The 23503-nt window shown below is 40.5% G+C and overlaps 1 protein-coding gene across 2 annotated transcripts in view; it reads right to left on the minus strand.

Annotated features, from left to right (window-relative positions):
- OPHN1 (oligophrenin 1) overlaps positions 1-23503 on the minus strand; it is a 333832-nt gene that overhangs the window by 218524 nt on the left and 91805 nt on the right. For both annotated transcript variants that reach the window (XM_036411404.2, XM_036411403.2), the window contains exon 3: positions 19753-19848. In XM_036411404.2, coding sequence (XP_036267297.1) covers positions 19753-19848 — 96 coding nt within the window. The remainder of the gene's footprint in view (positions 1-19752; positions 19849-23503) is intronic.

Here is a 23503-nt window from a genome sequence, read left to right on the forward strand (position 1 = left end):
CATAAGTATCTGTGGGGCAAGAACATCCACAGCATCGCCATGGCGACACTGCGAATGTTCCTGCTCTGCCTCTCACTGCTCCACTCCTGTGGGCGTAGGCCCAGAGTGGCCTGGGGATTGTTCCAGGACACTGGCTTCTCCGGGCCTATGCTTGGACCTATAGGCTCAGAGCACCCTGGTTCCTGAAGACACCTGTTCCTGGGGCACAGGCCACTTGGTGCCTGTGCATGTGCACAAGGCTGCCCCGCCCCCAGCTGCTCTGTGCCAGCATATGCAAAGTAACCCACCATCTTTGTTGGGTAAATTTACATGCTCATTCCTGATTGGCTGGTGGGTGATGTGGAGGTATGTTTAATTTGCATATTTCTATTTTATTAGTGTAGATTCTAACAGGCAAGACATGCTATCCCATAATGGTTTTAACTTGTATTTCCCTAATGACTAGTGATGCTGAGCACCTTTACACGTACCTGTTGACTACTTCAATATCTCATTATGAAAATGTCTATTCAAAACCTTTGCCCATTTTTTAAATTGGATTATTTGGGGGTTTTTTTTGCTATTGAGTTGTATGAGTTCTTTATATTTTTTTATATTAACTCTCATCAGATAGATGGATTGCAAATATTTTCTCAATTCCATTGGTTGGCATTTCATTCTGTTAATTATTTATTTGATGTAATCCAACTTGTGTAGTTTTTTGAAAATATATTTTATTGATTTCTTACAAAGAGGAAGGGAGAGGGATAGAGTTAGAAACATCAATGAGAGAGAAACATCCATCAGCTGCCTCCTGCACACTCCCTAATGGGTATGTGCCCACAACCAAAGTACATGCCCTTGACAAAAATCGAACCTGGGACCCTTGAATCTGCAGGCCGAAGCTCTAGCCACCGAGCCCACTGAGCCAAACCAATCAGGGCAACTTCTGTAGTTTTTATTTTATTTTATTGCTTGTGTTTAAAGTGTCATATCAAAAAAATATGATTGTTTTTCCCCTGTTTTCTTCTCAGAGTTTTGTGATTTCACGTTTTAACATTCAAGTCTTTAATCCATTAAGAGTTAACTTTTGTGAGTACTGGTCATTAGGGAATGGTGTCATTCTTTTACATGAGACTATCCACTTTTCCCAGCACTATTTATTGAAAAGATTGTCATTTCTCCATTTAGTATTCTTGGCTCCCTTGTCAAACATTAGTTGATTATATATTTCTGAGCTCTCAATTTTGTCCCATTGCTCTCTGTGTCTATTATTAAACCTAAATCTATCCCTGCATTATAGCTTTGTTTCTCAGATTTCTGAAAAGCTTTTGTGGGATTGTAGGTGAAAAGGCATGTGGTATGTAAAAAAATAACATTAGATGGGATAATAAATGACAAAGGTTCCAGTTTAAGAACAAAATAGAAGAAACATGAACTTAGGATAAACTTGGATTTCCAATCTCAGTCTACCATCCTCTTCATGTACAATTTTTAATATTTCAAATATTTAAGTGACTTGGCCCCTTTGAGATTCAGTTGCCAACCTTATCAAATAGGCATGATGAAATACTTCAGAGTGTTGTTTTAAGGACTAAATTAGTAAGTAAATGTACAATGCCAACTCACAGTCAATAATAAACATTACCTTTTCCCCATTCCAGTCCTACTCTTCTAGTGGCAGGTCTGTCACTTACGGGTGAGGTGACTGGGCAAGTCACTTCTACCTGAATATAATTTTCCTAATATAGTAAATAAATAAACTAATAAACAAAAGCCAAATTGAGCTAGATAGTCTTTACCATTCCTTTTGATTCTAATAACTTCTATTTTAAAGTTCCCAACTTCTCACCAGAAATAGGAAGTATATTCTTAAATGGTATCTGAAATACAACAAACATTATAAGTACAGAGACAAATGAATCCATGTTAATATTTTTAGATAAAAAAATAAATTTCCCTTTTTAAGAGAACTGCACAACTAATCCAGCATTCCAAATACAAATGAAACTAAGTTCAGTATCAATACAGAAAACCAAAAAAATGGCATTTTTTACTTCTGAGGATTAAGTTACTACACATATTCAGGAGAGTAACCTTTGCAAACGCCACAAATTAAAAGCTCAATCTCAGTACAAAGAAGAAAAAATAGCCGAATCAAAAAGTGTAAATAGGAAAAAATGAAAATGTTCACTGACCTGCTGTTCTTAAATATTTTAGTTAAGACTCCAAGAGATTGTTTGTTATTCTGGCATTTTTCCATGCAAGCTCAGTTCGTTTCTTATCTTCTTTGTAAACATGTCTATTCAATTATATTGCCGATTTTATAATTGGGTTATTTGGGTTTATTAATGAATTGAAAAAGATCTTATATATTCTGGACAAAAGTTCCTTAATAGATAGAAGATTTTAAAAATTTCCTCTCATAATGTGGGCTGTTTTTTCACTGTCATTTGAAGACGAAAGGATTAAATTTTATTGAAATCCAATTTACCTTTTATTTTGTCACTTGTACATTTAAGTCTCAGCTATTTTGACTTAATTTTTGTGAGTGGTGGGTGATTGTGCTATACCTTTGTTTTTTATTCTAAGAGATCTGTACTTTTAACACCTACTTTAGTTTCCTAATCCATTTTGTTAATTTAAAAAAATACTTATTGTTCAGATTACTACAACTGTTCCTCTTTTTCCCCCTCATAGCCCTCCTCTACCCTGTTCCCATCTCACCCTGTACTCATACCTCCCCCACACTGTACTCATCCATAGGTGTATGATTTTTGACCAGTCTCTTCCTGCACACCCCACACTCCTTTCCTCTTGAGAACTGTCAGTCCACTCCCTTTCTATACCCCTAATTCTATTATATTCACCAGTTTATTCTATTCAACAGATTTTTAATTCACTTGATTTTTAGATTCACTTGTTGATAGATATGTATTTTTGTGCATAATTTTTATCTTTACCTTTTTCTACTTCTTCTTCATTAAGAATACCTTTCACCATTTCATATAATACCAGTTTGGTAGTGATGAACTCCTTTAGCTTTTTCTTATCTGACCTTCAATTCTGAATGATAGCTTTGCTGGGTAGAGTAATCTTGGTTGTAGGTTCTTGCTATTCATCATTTTGAATATTTCTTGCCACTCCCTTCTGGCCTGCATAGTTTCTGTTGAGAAATCAGCTGACAATTGTATGGGTGCTCCCTTTTAGGTAATTAACTGTTTCTATCTTGCTGCTTTAATATTCTGTCTGTCTTTTTCCCTTGGCATTTTAATTATAATGTGTCTTGGTATGGGCCTCTTTGGATTCCTTTTGTTTTGGGGTTCTGTGCCCTTCCAGTACTTGTAAGTCTATTTCTTTCACCAGGTGGGGGAAGTTTTCTGTCATTATTTCTTCAAATATCTTTTCAGTATCTCTCTCTCTTCTTCTGGCACCCCCATTATACTGATTTTGGTATGCTTGAAGTTGTCCCAGAGGCTTCTTACGCTGTCTTCAACTTTTTGAATTCTTTTTGCTTTTTGCTTTTCCAATTGAGTATTTTCTTGCTTCTTTGTATTTGAAATCTTTGACTTGATTCTTGTGTTCCTCTAGTCTGCTGTTGGGTCTCTGTATAATATTTTTTATTTCCGTCAGTGTATGTTTAATTTCTATTTGGCCCTTTTTCATATCCTTGAGGGTCTCACTAAACTTATTGGCGTTTTCTAGGAAATTCATGAGTAACCTTATAACTGTGGTCTTGAACTCTATATCCTGTAGTTTGCTTTCCTCCATTTCTGTTATTTGTGACCTATTTCTTTGTCTCCACATTTTGGCTGCTTCTCTGAGTTGATAGAGTGGCTTGTGTGCTAGGTTTCCTATAGGCCCCAGTGGCTCAGCCTCTCCAGTTACCTAAAGTGGACACTCTTGGGGCACCCCTTTGTGGGCTGTGTGCACAGTTTTGTTGTTGTTAAGCCTTGATTGTTGTTGGTATCACTGGGAGGAACTGACCTCCAGGCCAATTGGCTGTGAGGATCAGCTGTGTCTATGCTGGGAGAACTTCTGTGCTGGAGAAACACTTATGAGACAATACTTGCAAAAGCCTCTGTGCTCAGCTTGGATGGGGCAGAGTCTCAAGGCTGAGAAGACAGCTTTGGCTTTCTGTCAGGAGTGCCCTAAGTGGCCCCTGGGTCTCAGTGTTCCGTGGTAATTGCTGCAAGCACCTCTAATGTAAGCTGCCTTCAAGTTTCACCTGCTGCCAGAAAGTCCAGTTCCTCCACCAATGAATCTGGATTTCAAGATTCTCACACAGAACTGGAGTTTAACATAATGGGGAGCTTCTGTTTCCCACCCACTAGAGAAAGCCAATGGCATTCAGCAATAGGTCCTCCCTACACGCTTGTGCCTCCAGACTTCTGCCTTTCGAAGCTCCCCTGAGTTTCCGCCTGATAATCCAGATGCCCCGGTATAAGCCTGGGTCCCCAGGGTCTCACCCAGAGCTGGGGTTCACTGAAGTAGGAATTGGGGCTCAGCGTAGTGGGGGAGCTTCCGTTTCCCGCCCACTAGAGAAAGCTAGTGGCATTCAGCAGTCAGTCCTCTCTTTGCACACTCACACATATGTCTCCAGACTTCTGCCATTTGCGGCTCCCCAGAATTTCTGCCTAACAGTCCAGATTCCCCCCATATAAGCCTGGGTCCCCAGAGTGTCACCTGGAACTTGGGTTCAGGGAAGTCAGAACTGGGGTTCAGCACAGTTGGTAGCTTTTTTCTCTTTCCTGCTGGAGAAAGCAAGGCAAGCACTCAGCCGCCCACACTCATGTCTCTGTACCTCAACCTTTTGCAGATTCTCTGATTCTCCGTGAGCTTTCCTCTTTCCTTCTAGTTTTAGAATTTCCATTCAGCCACCTTTCCTGCGGTTATGGATAATGTTTGTTTTGTCTTTTAGTTGTAGTTTTGAAATTGTTGTGGGAAGCAGCAGTTAAGGTGTTTACCTATGCTGCCATTTTGGTTTATCCTCTTAATCCATTTTGAATTAACTTTTGTATATGCTGTGTGGAAACAGGTCTAACATCATTCTTTCACATTTGTCTATCCAGTTATCCCAGTATTATTTTTTATTAAATTTATTAAGGTGAGCCGAGACTGGTTTGGCTCAATGAATAGAGCGTCGGCTTGGGGACTGAAGGGTCCTGGGTTCGATTCCGGTCAAGGGCATGTACCTTGGTTGCGGGCATATCCCCAGTGGGGGGTGTGCAAGAGGCGGGCATATCCCCAGTGGGGGGTGTGCAAGAGGCAGCTGAGCGATGACTCTCTCTCATCGATGTTTCTAACTCTCTATCTCTCTCCCTTCTTCTCTGTACAAAATCAATAAAGTATATTTAAAAAATAAATAAATAAATAAAATAAATTTATTAAGGTGATATTGGCTAATAAAATTATATGGCTTTCAAATGTACATCTCAATAATACTTCATCTGTACATTGCATTATGTTTTTAACATCCAAAGTCAAGTCTGCTTCAATAACCATGTATTTAAACCCCTCCTAATCCCACATCCCCCGCCCTCTGGTTGCTATCACACTGTAGTCTGTGGCTATGAGGTTTTCTTTTTCTTGTTTGTTCATTTGTTGCTTTCAGTCTTATATCCCACATATGAATGAAAAGTATGGTTCTTGACTTTTTATATCTGATTCTATTCCTTAGCAGCATGATATTTTCAAGATCCATCCATGTTGTCAAAAATGGCAGTATACTTCTTTATTTATGGCTGAAAAGTATTCCAATGTATATATGAACCAAATAAGACATTGTCTTCACAGCATTATTTATTGAAAAGAGTATTCTTTCCACAATGAATTGTCTAGGCACATATGACAAAAACCAATTAACCATAAGTAAGGAATTATGTTTGGTCTCTTAAATTCTATCAAATTCTGTATCTGTCCCATAACAGTACCATACAGTCATGAAAGCAATATCCCTGCAATGAGTGTTGAAAAGGTAAAATGTAAGCCATTCAACATCGTATTTTTTTTCAAGATTGCTTGGCTATTCTAGCTAGAGCCCTTGAATTTCTATAAGAATATTAGTATCTAGTTAATAGAAAAGTGGCGGTGAAAATAGACAGATGGGTCCCAAGCCTTGTCCTGTACAGAAAGAAAAAACAGCTGAGGGTCACACCGGTAGTATTTCCTAGTGAGATAAGGGATAGCTAAACTGCAAGAGAAGGTAGGGGACTGCTGGACAGGGTTCTCCTAACTAGGCAGCCCCTAATGCTGCTGGGTTCCCTCTCAGTGAGACAAGATCAGATGCAGACACTGCGGCATCTTGAAGGGGAAAGTGGATCTTATCAAAAGCTTGAAAAGCTACACAGAACAGCTGCAACCCCCAGAACACCGACCCCCGCTTGGCACAAATACACAGATTGAGGAGCTCTACACTCCACATTGGAAAGGTCAGATTTCACATGGAATAAGGTGAGGTATCTGGTCCCGGTGGAAGAGAAAAACGTGTGTACTGTGGGAAATGGAGAACCAGGGAAAGTCGGTGCCTAGAAAAATCCATGGTTGTTGGGGCTGGTGTGATCCTTGACTATGAAATGGTGTTCTCAGAGCTGCTAAAAGAAGAGATCTCTAAAAAGCAACCTATTTTGTTCTGACGCAAAAGGAAAGCCTAAAAATCTTAAAAGTGTGCCGGCTGCTTAGACCCAAGGGGGAAAGGAGGACTGCGCAAACTTGCCTGCAGCCCCATTGTTCGCACACTTGGGCTTTTTCCTCTTCAAATTTTTGTTTCTTATTACTAAGCCCAATACATAAAATCACCCAGTGGGAGAAGCCATGGGAGATTGCAAAAGAAAGTTGTTTTTCTGGAATCTAGGGATCAGAACAGCAAGTAACCATCAAAGAGACAGCTCTGAGGGAGCCCTCTCACACAAACCGGTATTGAGTTCCACAGGGAACGAAGGCTCTAAACACAGGCTACAGAGGCAATATATAGACCTGGAAGTCAATCCAGAAACACTACCACTCAGGGACTGAATCAAAAATTGACTCTTGTGTAATAAAAAAAAAATAAAGGAATACGAGAAATTAAGAAACCGACTGCTTAAAAAACCAGGATGGGCATACAACATTGAGAAGCACTGGAACACAGGGATCTACAACACTGTCCTAATAGGGAAACAGGAATGCCAAACAGAACAATAGAGGAAGTAAATGAACTTCTCTACTGCACATTTTATTGTTTTACTCTGTTTTTTTGTAATTTTTATTTTCTTCATCTTTTACTTAAAATAATTTTATTCTTTATTCCCTACTTGATTTTACATTTTTAAAAAAATATATTTTATTGATTTTTTACAGAGTGGAAGGGAGAGAGATAGAGAGCTAGAAACGTTGATGAGAGAGAAACATCAATCAGCTGCCTCTTGCACACCCCCTACCGGGGATGTGCCCGCAACCAAGGTACATGCCCTTGACCGGAATCAAACCTGGGACCCTTCAGTCCACAGACCAACGCTCTATCACTGAGCGAAACCAGTTTCGGCTGATTTTACATTTTTAATTATGACATTTTTATTTTCAATCATTGTTACTACTACTAATATTTTACTTTTTTAAGTATCATTTTATTTTATCTTTATTTTACTTTGAGATTAGTGTTCTACAATCTATTCCTTTTGCATCATTTGGTCTATCTATTGTAAACACTATCTTTATGCCATCACTCTCTTCCTAACTTTTCCCCATCTTGGAGTCCTATTTCTCTAATCCTTTTCCTACTTTAGATATACCCTATTCTTTCTGTTTACCCCCTGTTAAAATTTCACCCTACTTATATATCTAATTTTCAATCCCCAGCTCCAAGTCCATACGCACTTCTCTCTTCTCTGTCTTAACTCTTCAAAAAAATTTGTTTTTCTCTCTGTCGTTATGCTGTTGTTTGCTTGAATGTTGACTATATTGATTCTTTGTGCTTTTTTGTGAGATTTTTTTGCTTATTTTTTTTGTTTGTTGCTTTATTTTTGTTTGTTTTTTGCTTGTATTTTCCCTAGCCTCACTTGATATTAGCTGTAGTTTGTACTTTGTATTAATTTCCAGGTAATTGTTGCTAGCATTTGCTAGGATTAGTGGCTGTTCTCTTAGAGTTTTCTCCATATATATAGTTTGTTCTCCTTTTATTTCATAGACTCTTTCCTCCCTTACTTTTTTATCCTTTTTGCAATTGCATTTTAGCACTCCTTTTTCTTTCTTTTTTTCTTTTTCCTCCTCTTCTCTCTCTCCTATTTGTTAATTTGCTTTTCTCAGGTGGTCACCTTTATTGGGGGTTATTAATATCGTGAATACATTTCTGTTCAGTGCCTTGCTTTTGTACCTGGTTGCATTTTATTTTGTGCCTTTAAATCAAAACAAGATAAAGAAAACTACATAAACAGACATCCAGAGAAGAGAGACCATGGCGAGAAAAGAAACAGCCTGCATATGAAAGAAAACCAGGCATCACTATAAAAGGAAGAAAATGAAATAGAGGCAAGCAACATGTCAGAGAAAGAATTCAGAGAAATGGTCATAAGGTGGCTGAAAAGAATAGAAGACAAATTTGACAATATGAGTAAGAACAAAGAGGAAATGCAGAACCAAGAAAAAATTTAAAAATGACACCGCTGCTAAACAAAGCTCAATAGAAAGCCTGGGTCCTCACAAAATGCCATTACCTGCAGACCTGGTCACCCCTAACTGACCTTCCTCTGCCAACCTGATCACCCCTAACTGACCTCCCCTGCAGGCTTGATCGCTCCCTGCTGCCCTCCCTTGCAGGCCTGGTCCCTCCCAATTACCATTGCCTGCTTGCTTGGTTGCCCACAACTGCCTTCCTTGCAAGCCTGGCCCCTCCCATTTGCCTTCCCCTGCTGGCCATCTTGTGGTGGCCACTTTGTGTCCACATGGGGCAGACATCTTATGAATTTTAATGATGGGCAATTTACATATTACTCTTGTATTAGACAGTATACAAGTCCGGTGCACAGGTGGGGGGCAGCTGATTTGCCCTGAAGTGTGTCCCAGATCAGGATGGGGGTTCCCTTGGGGCATGTGGTGGCCTGGGGGAGGGGCCTGTGGAGGTTTACAGGTAAGCCATGCCCCCTGGAAACCCAAGTGGAGGCCCTGGTTTCTGGGATTTATTTTTCTTCTATAAAAGAAACTTTGTAACCTTGAACAGAGGACACAGCAAGTCAGGGCGGGTGGGAAGCTAGGCTTCCTCCATCACCAGGGGCAACCCAAGCATCCTGCTCTCTCCAGCTCCGTGGCTGCTGCCATTTTTGTTGGGATTTATTTATCTTCTTAGATTGAAAATTTGTAGCTATGACTGGAGGCCAGGGCGGGCGGGTAACTTGGCTTCCTCCATCGCTGGGGACAACACAAGCATCTTGCTTACTCCAGTTATGTGGCCACCAACATATATGTTGGATTAATTTTTATACTCGCACCTGACTGGCTGGTGGGTGTGTCTTGTGGACATAATGGAGGTATAGTCAATTTGTATGTTTCTCTTTTATTAGATAGGATAACATTTTCAGAAAGCCAAGTCAGCCCCTCCCCTCTTAGGCTCTCCTATTGCTTTCACTATCTATGCATGTCCTTATTAACCTGTCCCCAGTTTTAATAAACATACTTTCAAAAATCATCTGGACTCATCTTATGAAATCGTTTCTGCATGAAGTCAAAAATCCATACACTACTGGCTGGCCCTAATCAGACCCTCTTGGGGTCAGGTGCCTTTTCAGTAATATCACAACTATGTATAGAAAAGTATGGTCAGGAGAAACCAGGATTTCGTCATAGGTAAACACCTAAACATCTACCTTTCCACAACAATTTCACAACTAAAAGACAAAACGGAAATCATCCAGAACTACAAGAAAGCTGACTAAGTGGAAATTCTATAACTAGAATGAAAGAGAAAAGCACACTGAGACACAGAGGAGCTACAAAAGGCAGAGATACAGAGGTGTGCATGCAGAGAGAACTGGAAGCTGAATACACAGCTGGTTTTCTCAATTGGAAAGGTAACGAAGGCTCCAGACTGCTTAGAACTCCAGTTCTGGGAGAGAGTCTGGGGACCTATACTCATTTGGATAGAAACTGGACTGTCTGGCAGTAGGCAAAACTTGAGGGCAGCTTTCTCTCAGAAGTACATGCAGAAATTACCACGGGACATTGAGACCCAGGGGCCACTTCGAGCACCACTGACAAGAAGCCAAGGCAGTGTGCTCAGCCCTGAGACTCTGCTCTATCCAAGCTGAGCACAGAGGCTTTTGCATATATTGTCTCATAAATGTTTCTCACAGCCAATTGGCCTGGAGGTCAATACCTCCATATGATACCAACAACAATCAAGGCTTAACTACAAGAAGACTGTGCACACAACCCACAAAGAGGTGCCCCAAGAGTGTCCACTTCAGGATACTGGAGAGGCTGAGTCACTGGGCCCTATAGAAACCTAGCACACAAAGACACTTTATCAATTCAGGGAAGCAGACAAAATGTGGAGACAAAGAAATAGGTCACAAATAACCGAAATGGAGGAAAGCAAACTACAATATATAAAGTTCAAAACCACAGTTATTAGGTTTTTCAAGAATTTTCTGGAAAAGGCTGATAAAATTTAGCAAAAACCTGGAGGATATGAAAAAAGACCAACTAAAAATTAAGCATACAATGACTGAAATAAAAAAATGATATACAGAGATACAATAGCAGACTATAGAATCAAGTCAAAGATTTTAAATACAAAGAAGCAAAAACACTCAATTAGAAAAAGAAAAAAAAAGAAAAAGAAAAAGAAAAAAGAATCCAAAAAGATGACAACAGTGTAAAGAGCCTCAGGGACAACTTCAAGAGTGTCAACATCCGAACTATGGGGGTGCCAGAAGAAAAGAGAGAGAGAAAGATACTGAAAAGATATTTAAAGAAATAATGACAGAAAACTTCCACCACCTGGTTAAAGAAATAGACTTACAAGTTCAGGAAGCTCAGAGATCCCTAAACAAGATGAATCCAAAGACGACTACACCAAGGCACATCATAATTAAAATGCCAAGAGAAGAAGACAAAGACAGAATATTAAAAGCAGCAATGAAAAAGCAGGTAGTTACCTATAAAGCACATGTGTCAAACACAAGGCCCGCGGGCCAAATCCGTCCAGCCAGGCCTTGCAATGTGGCCCGCACCGCGCTGTCATCACTGCACTTCGCTGCGTTTCCATCACAATGACAGTTTATGACTGTTAAGTAAACCATTCGGCCTGCGATTTAGGCTGGATTTTAGATTTTGGCCCCTTCTCTGATTGAGTTCGACACCCCTACTATAAAGGATCACCCATATGATTGTCAGCTGATTTCTCAACAGAAACCATGCAGGCCAGACGGGAATGGCAAGAAACATTCAAAGTGATGAATAGCAAGAACCTACAACCAAGATTACTCTACCCAGCAAAACTATCATTCAGAATTGAAGGTCAGATAAAGAGCTTCACAGATAAGGAAAAAGTTAAAGGAGTTCATCAATGCCAAACCAGTATTATATGAAATGCTGAAAGGTGTTCTTTAAGAAGAGGAGGAATGCAGGGGACTGAAACTTCACCCCTGCTGAGGGAGTCTACTGGCCCCATGCCTGCTTAACTTCCCATGCCCAGCTTAAATAGGGACCTGGGTAAAAGACAGAGACTTGGCTGACAGCAGCAGCCCTCACACTACAAGACTTGTTTGAGTTGTCTTGTAAACATGGTGTGGGGAAGTGGGTTTTTGATGCATAATCCAGCCTACCACCAGGAATGCTCAGGGTCTACTCAAGAAGGCAAATAATCCCTTCCGCTAATATTTACACAGTAAAATAAGATTGTTTTAGAGTAATAAATTTGACAGTAAAATAGTAGACAAGTTTTCAGGGGAATTTAAATTGGCTAATTGAAATAAGCGAATATCCTAGAGCACATGTGTCAAACACAAGGCCCGCGGGCCAAATCCGTCCAGCCAGGCCTTGCAATGTGGCCCGCAACGCGCTGTCATCACTGCACTCCGCTGCGTTTCCATCACAATGACAGTTTATGACTGTTCAGTAAACCATTCGGCCCGCGATTTAGGCTGGATTTTAGATTTTGGCCGCTTCTCTGATTGAGTTTGACACCCCTATCCTAGAGAAACTAACCACACTTGACAAAAAGCTGTTCCTAAAGTGTTAACTAAAATTTTTATTGGTAGTTCATCTCAGGATAAAATCTCACAACAGGAAATGAACCTAAAGCAGTCATATTATAGTGCAAAAAATTAAAAGTTAAAAGCTATCAAGACTACATTATAAAATTTTCAAAAGACTCCTAATATTTAAATCAAAAAAAGGGGGAAAGTAGAATATCAAGTAAGAAAAAATATCCTGAAAGTAAATTACATCTAGAAAATTTGTACTTTAAAAAATTGATTGTACTGCTATCAGCAAGACACCCATGAAAAACACACATGGTGTCAAAACAAGCCAGACGAAAATCATTTAGGCAAAAACTGAAAAAGGATCCCAAGTCAAGTTGATGGAAAATATTCCTCTATTAACTTTTTGGTTGAGAATACATTTGTATATTTTCAGAAAACAACTCCAAGACCATGTGGATTCTGGCAACAGAGAGGAATTGACAGGACTATTCCAACCATGAAGACAGAAGAGAAGCAGTCCAGATATGGAAATCACTGATGACCATAATAGCAGTCAGCAGCTGTGTATCACTTCAGGTTGCCCAGGACCAAACCAGAGAGGACTGGACCTGCATTACCACCATTTTCCCACCATCCAGAACTGAAATATCATTGCTGTCATGTACACATAAGAAACTGTTTGACATTGAAATTGGGTCTCAGAAGAACTGGGAGCCCAGAAAGAAGCTCACTACAGACTGATGCATATGCTTTTCAGCATAACGATTATTGCTTGTCTCATTTTTTATTCTTATAAATATATTTCTAGTAGGACATGATCTCACCATCTAGGAGAAATGATGAACAACATAGACTGATGAACAAGAACAGACCCAGAGATAAGGAGCCATGGGTGAAACTGTTGGACCTCAAAGGGAGGGTGGGGATTAAAAGGGAGAGATCAACCAAAGGACTTATATGCACACATATGAGCCTAACCAGTGGTCAAGGACAATAGGAGGGTTGGGGCATGAGTGGGGGAGGGGGATTGGAATGGGGGATTGAGGACAAATATGTGATACCTTAATTAATAAAGAAATTAATAAAATAAATAAATGAAAAAGAAGCAGCTGGGCCTAGAGCAGCCGGGTCGGGAGCAGCCAGGCCCAGAGCAGCAGCAGCCAGGCCAGGAGCGGCAGTGACCAGACCCGGAGCAGCTGGTTGTGGAGTGGACCAGAGCAACAGAGGCCAGGCCTGGAGCAGCCAGGCCCGAACAGCTCGCTCCTCACCTGCCCATGCCTCAGGGCTGCCTCTCAGACATGGCTGGAAACTTTTGGGGGAACTTGAGGGTCTGCTGAATCAAGTGATAAAGGCTTAGATCTGCATGTGTTGAGTTATTATTGGGGTGTTGATCTGTGAGTGCCTTGTGTGGGGTCTGGATGAGGTTGGTTGATCTATTTGGAAATGTCTTTTGTGTGAAGTGTATCCTTGGGCATGTGGAGGTATTATTGATTTGAGAAAATGCTAAGTAACTGATTTACTACCTGAAAAATTTAAAGTTCTGAAAGTTTAAGGTCTCTTGCCAAAAAGAGGTTTTAAAGCTAACACCTTAATTTTAATGGAGAAAGGGGAGGACAAGCCCTTCCCACCCAGAACAGGTAATCCAACCAACCAGCAGCTATCTTTAAACAATGTGTTTATTTACATTTGAAGGGCTACACCTTTTGATAGCCTAGGGGCAAGTTTACATGTAAACAAGTTTGTTTCTCAATTCCCAGGGCAGAAAAAACAAGGTTTAAAAGTATTAGATTTTAAAATTTATTTTTAAAAGTGAAAAAGTTTATTATTTTAAAAAAAACAACAACAACAAAAAAGGAGATTGAAAAACTTGATGAACAATATTAGCTGTTGATTGTAGTAGAGTCAGAGATACAGGAGGGGAGTGGACTGGCAGTTCTCGGGGAAAGGGGGAGTGGTGGATGCGGGAAGAGACTGAACATAAACTGTGCACCTATGGATGAGGACAATGGGGGGTGGGGAGGGGGTGGAGGGTGGGGTGGGAACCTGGTGGAGGGGGAAGAAATGAGGAACCTTTGTAATAATATGAACAATAAAGATTGATTTTTAAAAAATAAAATAAAGAAGAGGAGGAAGAAGAAAAAGGTAAAGATAAAAATTATGAACAATAAATACATATCTATCAACAAGTGAATCTGTAAATCAAATGAGTAAAAATCTGATGAACAGAATATAATAGAATCAGGGGCATAGAAAGGGATAGGACTGACAATTCTTGAGAGGAAATGGGTGTGCTGGGTGCAGGAAGAGACAGGATTAAAATGGTACCCTATGGATGAGGACAGATGGGTGGGAAGAGGTTGGGGTGGGAACGGGGTGGAGGGGTGCTATGGGTGGGGGGACGAGGAAAGATTTTAATAATCTGAACAATAAAGATTTATTTTTTAAAAAGTATGCTCAGATATTTTATTTACATAAATCTTTATTCTTCATATTATTACAATTGTTTCTCCTCCCCACTCCCCATAGCTCACCTCCACCTGGTTCTCACTCCACCATCTGCCCTTACCTCCCACTGTCCTCACCCATTGGTATATGATTTTTGTTCAGTCTCTTCCCATACCCCCAACACAGACACCCCTTTCCCCCAGAGAATTATCAATTCCCTCCCATTCTATGCTCCTGATTCTATTATATTTACCAGTTTATTCTGTTCCTCAGATTTTTAATTAACTTGACTTTTAGATTCACTTGTGATAGATATGTATTTGTTATTCATAATTTTTATCTTTACTTTTTTCTTCTTTTTCCTCTTTTTAAAGAACACCTTTTAGCATTTCATATAATACTGGTTTGGTGGTGATGTACTCCTTTAGCTTTCTCTGAACCATGAAGCTTTTTATCTGCCCTTCAATTCTGAATGATAACTTTGATGGGTAAAGTAATCTTGGTTGTAGGTTCTTGCTATTCAACACTTTGAATATTTCTTGCCACTCCCTTCTGGCCTGCATAGTTTCTTTCTTTCTATTTTTTTTCTTGTTTACTTTTTATTATTATTATTAAATTATTATCTGCATACATACACCATTGCCCCCGCATACATGCCCTCACTCCCCAGAGTTTTGTTTCCATTGTTGTACTTATATGCATATATACAAGTCCTTCAGTTGATCTCTTATTTTCCCCAGATCTCCGTACCCTCCCTGCTGTAATTTGACAGTCTGCTTGTTGCTTTACTGCATAGTTTCTGTTGAGAAATCAGCTGATAGTCATATGGGTGCTCCCTTGTAGGTAACTAACTGTTTTTTTCTTGCTGCTTGTAAGATTCTTTGTCTTTTGCTCTTGGCATTTTAATTTTGATGTGTCTTGGTGTGGTCCTCTTTGGATTGCTTTTGTTTGGGGTTCTGTGTGCTTCTTGGACTTGTGAGTCTATTTCTTTCAGCAGGTGGGGAAGTTTTCAGTCATAATTTTGTCAAATAGGTTTTCAGTGTCTTTCCCTCTCTCTCTCTTCTTCTGGCACTCCCATAATTCTGATGTTGGTAAGCTTGAAGTTGTCCCAGAGGCTTCTTACACTATCTTCAACTTTCCGCATTTTCTTCTCTTCTTGCTTCTCCGGAAGAGTGTTCTTTTCCTCTTTGTATTCCAAATCTTTGATTTGATTCATGCATTATTCTGGTCTGCTGTTGAGTCTCTGTATAATATTTTTTATTTCAGTCAGTGTATTTTTAATTTCTAGTTGGATTAATTTCATTAAATTTATCAACCTTTTCTAAGAAATTCTTGAAAAACTTTATAACCATGGTTTTGAATTCTATAACCAGTCTTTTGCTCTCCTCCATTTCTTTTGTTTTAGATCTCCTTCCTTTTCTCAGCATTTTTGCTGCTTATGCAAAAGCAGCTGTGTGCAGCCTGGGCAGATTTGTAGAATGTGCAGGTCGGAGCCTCAGGGCAGGGCGGGGCATCAGGACAGAGCAGGATCTCAGGACATCACTAGGCTGGGGAGTGGCAAACAGCAATGGCTGCAGTCAGCCCTCTTTACCTTTCAGTGTTTCTAAGTCTCTGCACTCCAGTGCAATAAACGATGATTGCTGTGCGGACCTCTGCAAAAAAGTCACCCTCACTTTTCGAACTGATGTCTGACAGACCAGTTTCTCCCCGTAGGCGTCTGGGTCCCCCACATGACCCCAGAAACTGGATTTCAAAGTGATTGGGAGCTTGTTTCCTTTCTGGTTGAAAAAAAGCCATGCGCCCAGTCGTCTGCCACCAGCCCAATTCACGTGCCTCCGTAACTAGGCTTTTCAGCCTTCCAGCACTTGTGCTCCTTTGTCTTTCAGCCAGCTTTCCTGTGGTTTTGGGTGATAGATGTTTTGTCCTTTAGTTGTAGTTTTGAAATTGTTGTGCGAGGCTGCAGATTAGTTACTCACCTACACCACCATTTTGGTTTTCCTGCTCAGATTTTTTAAAAGACTAGAAGGAAATACCTCAGAGCAATTTTTGTTCTTTGAGTGGAAATGATGATTAACAATCCCACTTACGCTACTTATTAGCTACATTATCCTAGGCAAGTTTCTTTACCTCCCTTAGTCTCAGTCTAACTCCTTAGCATTGCTCTGAAAATTAGATAATAAATACAAAGCATTTTTCACATAGTACGTGCTCAGCAAATTACAGCCATTTATATTCTTTTTCTCTATTTCCCATATTTTACAATGTATATTTATATTATCTTATATAATAAAAGCCTAGTATGCAAATTGTCCCCTGGACTGGGAGTTCACTTGAGAGTTCAAAAGCTCACTATGACGTGCACTGACCACCAGGGGGGAGTGCAAAACAGGGCGGGCACTTGCAATGTGGTGCTGGCAGCAAGTGGCAGTGAAGGCACTGATGGCCCCGATGGGCCCCAATGAGTTCAGAACTGTGGAGGGATGGTGGAGCAGGTGAGTGCACAGTACCAGGCCAAGGCAGGTGTGTTTGGAGGCCTGAGCACCCTGCCGACCACCCAAAATATGGCAACCAGGTGCAGTGGTGGTGGTGGTGGTGGGGTCACCTCCTAGCTCACAGGTGCTGAGGGAGCTGGCAGGGGGGCCTAGCCCTGATCAATTGCCCTGCAGACAACCTGTAGCCAGCAGGCCCAGATTGCCTGATCAGGGCTGAGCCCCACCTGGGATAGAGAACTGGGGCTGGGTGGCTGCAAGCAACCTGCCGCAGTACCCAGGTGGGGGGGAGGCTGTGAACTTTACAGGCTACCTGGGGGTGAAGATGACAGGGACGGAGCTGCAGTGAGAATGCAGGGTGTCTGCCAAGCTGTCTCACTCCCCCTGCCACCCACTCCTGGGACACCAGGACTCGCATGCCAGGGAAAGTCCTGTGCTCAGGTGCCTGGCACCCATGAGGGGCCCACCCCAAACCCAGGAAGCCTCTTCCAGGTGAGCAGGGAGGCAGCCGCTAGGACTGCAGAGGCCGGTCTGGCTCCCCGTGGGTTCAAGCAGGAACCAATCTATGAGGCTGGCCAGAATAGAGCACGTGGCCCGCCCAGCTTTGTGCGATACTGCTGGGTGGCCCAGAGACCCCCACTGTGCCATGGCCTGTAATGTCTGGCCAAGCTCACCACATTTCCACATGGAGACTCAGGTACTGTGATTCAGGCAGAGAAGGGCGTGCATGGGCCCGGAGGCCCAGGTGCTGCCCAGGGTCCTGAGATCAACTAAGACCTGCCTTTCTACATTAGACGCTTATGCTTCAATCGCTGTCCAGACCTAGGGACCATACCCATAAATAATTTCATACATCAAGCCTTTAGTTACATGATAATGCAAAAATACCAATAAGCTCAATTTTTATTTTTAAAAACAGAAAACTGCCTAAGACCATACAGCTAATAAATAAATGTGTCTGGATATTAACCCAGATCAAGGCAAATACAAAACCACGGACCTAACTCCTATCATCTCCCCATCTATAATAATAAAAGCATAATATGCTAATTAGACCAGTCAGCTGAAGGCCGTTCTGGACATCATTCTGAATGTCCTTCTGGATAAAGCCATAGTAGTGGGGGCCGAGGCAGAGACGGTTAGGGGTGATCAGGCAGGCAGGCAGAGGGGTTAGAGGTAATCAGGCAGGCAGGCACAACAGTTAAGAGCCAGCCCTCCCAAATTGCGAGAGGGATGTCCAACTGCAAGTTTAGGCCTAATCCCACAGGGGTCCCGGATTGTAAGAGGATGCAGGTTGTGCTGAGGGAGACCCCTCATGTACGGATTTCATGCACCAGTCCTCTAGTACATATGATAAGGGGTTAATATACAAAATATATAAATTATTCATACAACTCAACTAAAGCAAGACAAATAATTCAGTTAAAAAGGGGCAGACCTGAATAGACATTTCTCCAAAGAGAACATACAACTGGCCAAGAGACATGAAAAAATGCCTCTAGTAAGGAAATAATGAGCCAAGGTATTACAATAGAATAGTTATTACCATTGATATAAAATGGTGGGAGGGGTAGAATAGAGGGGATAGCTCAGAGTACACAATTAGTGAGTCTGTGTGAACTTTAAAGTAAAGCAAGAGTGAATGGCAGACAAGCCTAAAGCCTAGGCCTACTAAAGGATGTACTGGAGAAACACATTCACTTCAGTGAATTCTGTATCCACAATCAGGAATATGTTGGGATTGTTTCGTACCACTTACTTGCCCCTGGCTGGCACTTAACCAATAGGAGAGTATAAAAACTCTTCAAGTGTTAAAAAAGGTGATACTCATATCTTGCATTCTCCTCATTTTGTGTGCTCAACATCTTCAGTCAAATGCTCCCATGGGAACTCAGAGGGCCCTAAGAACTGGTACTTTCCTTTGAAAGCACTCTAAGTTTTTCCCTGCTTTGTGAATCCTAGTCCCCTAAGAGTGTTGAAATTTATCTGTGCCTGGGTTCCAGGAAAACAAGAACTATTAAGAAATCCCTCACCTTTTTGTGTTCTAAAGCTTAAATGTTTATCTACAGGTCAAAGGTTATCTTCAATAGATATATTGAAAGCAGAAGCAAGAATAGAAGCAGCTTTAATTTATTCATTACAAAAATATATTTTTCATGTATCAAATTCTTTAAAGAAAAACTCCCTTTCATACTAACTCAGTAAAAGGCCTCAATTAAGGTTTTAAGGTAGGGGTGTCGAACTCAATCAGAGAAGGGGCCAAAATCTAAAATCCAGCCTAAATCGCGGGCCGAATGGTTTACTGAACAGTCATAAACTGTCATTGTGATGGAAACGCAGCGGAGTGCAGTGATGACAGCGCGTTGCGGGCCACATTGCAAGGCCTGGCTGGACGGATTTGGCCCGCGGGCCTTGTGTTTGACACATGTGTTTTAAGGGATATATTTTGACTACTATTGGTGAGAAAGATATGGGAATGGGAGGAAATGTTTCTTTATCTCTCTTAAGGAATCTCCCAGGAATAGGATACTTGACCACAGATAAAAAAAAAAAAAAAAAAAAAAAAGATACCCAGGTTCTCAGATTCCACAAACAAGAAGGATAAATAATCTCAGACCTGCCTTGAGGTGGCATGTGGCCTCTTGTAACTGAAGACTTACCAATATTAATCTCATCATCAGTCAGAGTATCTCCAATAAAATCAAACTGAAAGGACTGCAGAGTCTGGGAAAATTTCTGAACAGCTGAAGAATAATCTGCAATAGAAAACAGGAGAAATGGTCAACACTGATTTACTTTGACTAATATCCTCAACTGTTAGGGAAGATAGGAGAAAAGCAAAGGTAAATGCTTCTTTCAGGTAACAACTTACACTGAATGATGTTAAACAAAAAAATATTACATTGTCAAATAGAAGACTTGAGAAACCAAAACTACACATTAAAGAGGGGCAAGGGTCAGCTTGAAAAGCTACAAATGCTACAACCACTGAACAGCTGCAAACCCCAGAACATTGGTCCCCAATTGGTGCAAACATGGCACATTCAGAGAAGCTCTACACTCCACCGCTGAAAGGTCAGATTTCACCTGGGATAAAGAGGGAGAGAACAACATAACCAGACATTGGGAGAAGAGTGACAATTGGGAGACAAAGAAACAGCGTGCATATGAAAGAAAAGCAGGCATCACCAGAACAGGAACTAAATGAAATAGAGGCAAGTAACATGTCAGATAAAGAATTCAAGGAAATGAACATGAGGTGGCTGAAAAGAATGGAAGACAGTTTTAAAAAATGAGCAAGAACCAAGTAGAAATGAAGAAGAATCGAGACGAAATGAAAAAATGACATCACTGCTGTGAAGAACTCAATAGAAAGCATCAAAAGTAGACTAGAAGAAACAGAGGACTGCAACAGTGAGCTAGAAGACAAGGTGGAAAAAATACCCAAGTAGAGCAGCTTCTAGAAAAAAAAATTAAAAAGCAGGAGAGCTTTAGGACAACACAAAACAAAACAACATTCACAAAATAGGGGTTCAAGAAGGAGAGGAAACTGAACAAGGAATAGAAAACCTGTTTGAAGAAATAATGACAGAAAGCTTTCCCTATATATAAAAGAAAAAAAAAAACACAAATAGCAAAAAGCTCACAAAGTTCCAAGCAAAATGAACCCAAAAAGACTGATGCTAAGGCACATTATAATTAAATTGACAAACACCAATGACAAAGTAAGAATCTTAAAAACATCCAGAGAAAGACAGAATGTAACATACAAAAGAACCCCCTTAAGACTAGCAACTGATTTCAAAACAGAAACTCATCAGGCCAGAAGAGAATGGAATGAAATATACAAAATCAAACAAACAAACAAACAAACAAAACAACACACAAAAACAAAACAAACAAACAAACAAAAACAATAAAGAAGATCAACAAAACCAAGAGCTGGTTCTTTGACAGGATAAACAAGATTGATGAACCTCTAGCCAGGCTCACTATGAAGCAGAGAGAGAGGACCCAAATAAACAAAATCAGAAGAGAAAGAGGTGAAATAACAACAGACCCCACTGAAATATAAAGGATTGTTAAAAAATATGAAAAAATACTTTATTGCAACAAACTGGAAAACCTGAAAGAAATGGACATATTCCTAGAAAAATATAACCTTCCAAAATTCAATCAGGAAGAATCTAAACAGTTCAATAGGCCAATAACTATGGAAGAACTTGAAGCAATCATAAAAAAAAAAAAAAAACTTCAAGCAAACAAAAGCCCAGAGCCAGACTGCTTCACAGGGGAGTTTTACCAAACGTACAAGAACTAAAACCTGTCTGCCTCAGACTTTTCAAAAAATTCCAGAGGAAAGAACACTTCCAAGCTCCTCTATGTAGCCAGCTTCATCCCAATACCAAAACCAGATAAAGACAACACAATGGAAGAGAATTATAGGCCAATATACCTCATGAACATAGATGCCAAAATCCTCAACAAATTTCTATCAACTTGGCTCCAACAGCACATCAGAAAGATCATACACCATGACCAAGTAGGATTTATTCCGGGAATATAAGGATAATACAATATCCACAAATCAATAAACATGATACGCCGGGACCGGTTTGGCTTAATGGATAGAGCGTCGGCTTGGGGACTGAAGGGTCCCGGGTTCGATTCCAGTCAAGGGCATGTACCTTGGTTGCGGGCATATCCCCAGTAGGGGGTGTGCAAGAGGCAGCTGATCGATGACTCTCATCGATGTTTCTAACTCTCTATCTCTCTCCCTTCCTCTCTGTATAAAATCAATAACATATATTTTAAAAATAAATAAATAAACATGATACATCACATAAATTGAGAGATAAAAAGCATATAGTCAAATCAATTGATGCAGAAAAAGCACTTGATAAAATCCAACACCCTTTCCTGATAAAAACTCTCAACAAGGTGGAATAGGAGGAACATACCTCAACATAATAAAAGCTATATATGATAAAGCCACAGCAAACATCATACTCAATGGGAAGAAACTAAAACCATTCCCTTACTCAATGGGCAAAAACTAAAACCTTTCCCTTTAAGAACAGGAACAAGACAGGGATGCCAACTCTCACCACTCCTGTTTGACATAGTACTGGAAGTATTAGCCATAATATTTATATAAAAACAGCTGTTTAAAAATTTAACCCTGCTATTTTGGATTCTGTAAATGCTTGTTTGCTTAAATAATAAGTAAAATAAGACTACTCCAAAGAGGACACAAACCTTCCCAGGATGAAGTTCACAGTGCTGGCACCAGGCCAAGCCTTTGGTTGAAGTCTCAAAGACCAAGCACATAGGGCTCTTTAAGAACTTGCAAAGGGGACCAGAAACACCCCATATTTGGGAGACAAAGAAGGTAAAAACATATAAATAGGGAAAGTTCCTCCATGTTGGGGCCAGAATCTGAAATACAGTTTCTCTCCGCCCTCTTGTAATAATAATGTGTATTCCATCTCTCTAAGTGTTGTTTGGTTCTTCTCCAGTCTTCTATGACAGGTATTGGCAGTAGACTAGATGCTATCTTGCCTATCACCAAACAATATTGACAATCATTTTACAAAGAAAAAATTAGCTTCAGGTTCCAGAGCTAGCTGGAAAACCTGAAACTAGAAGCAAGGTGGTTTGTCTGCCTCTCAAAGACCCTTCCCTTGACAACATAGACAACATCTAGAGTTTTTACACATTAACCAGATGACAGCTTGGGTTGGAATACAATCTGGTAAGGGAACAAATTTGACTTGCTCACTGAATATTCACAAAAGGACCTAAAGTAAGAGGCAATGAATGTAAAAACTGAAGGTGGTATGGCCAGACACATATTTCGGCACCTTTTTTTTTCCCAATAATTTAGAATTGTATTATATAAAAGGATAATGATGGTATAAAATAAAATCACAATTACCTACCCATTTGACAAATGATCTTTATTCAAATTTTAAAAATATCACCTCCATGAAGAGGTCCAGCCAAACATTCTCCCATTGCTACTTCAAGAGTGGTTCTTAGGGAGAAAAAACAACATGGTGGCCTAGGTAAGCACCTACACTTCTGCCTTGCATAACAATTTCAAAACAACTAAAAGACAGTTCGGACATCATCCAAAATCACAGGAAATCTGGATGTGTGGAAATGCTACAACTAAAAGGAAAGAGAAAAGCTCATGGATCAGAGGATCCTCAAAACGCTGAGGTACAGAGACATGCACACGTGCAGAGAGGAAGGACAGCCGAGTGCCTGGCTGGCAGGAGGGGAAAGTAAGCCACCGAATACACTGAACCCCAGTTTTGACTGCACCGAACGCCATCTGTGGCCGAAATCCTGTGGACACAGGCTCATATGGGTGGAGTATGGACTATAGAGAAAGGCACACACGGA

This window comes from Pipistrellus kuhlii, unplaced genomic scaffold (assembly GCF_014108245.1).
Source record: "Pipistrellus kuhlii isolate mPipKuh1 unplaced genomic scaffold, mPipKuh1.p scaffold_m20_p_40, whole genome shotgun sequence".
In the NCBI taxonomy this organism is placed as follows: Eukaryota; Metazoa; Chordata; class Mammalia; order Chiroptera; family Vespertilionidae; genus Pipistrellus; species Pipistrellus kuhlii.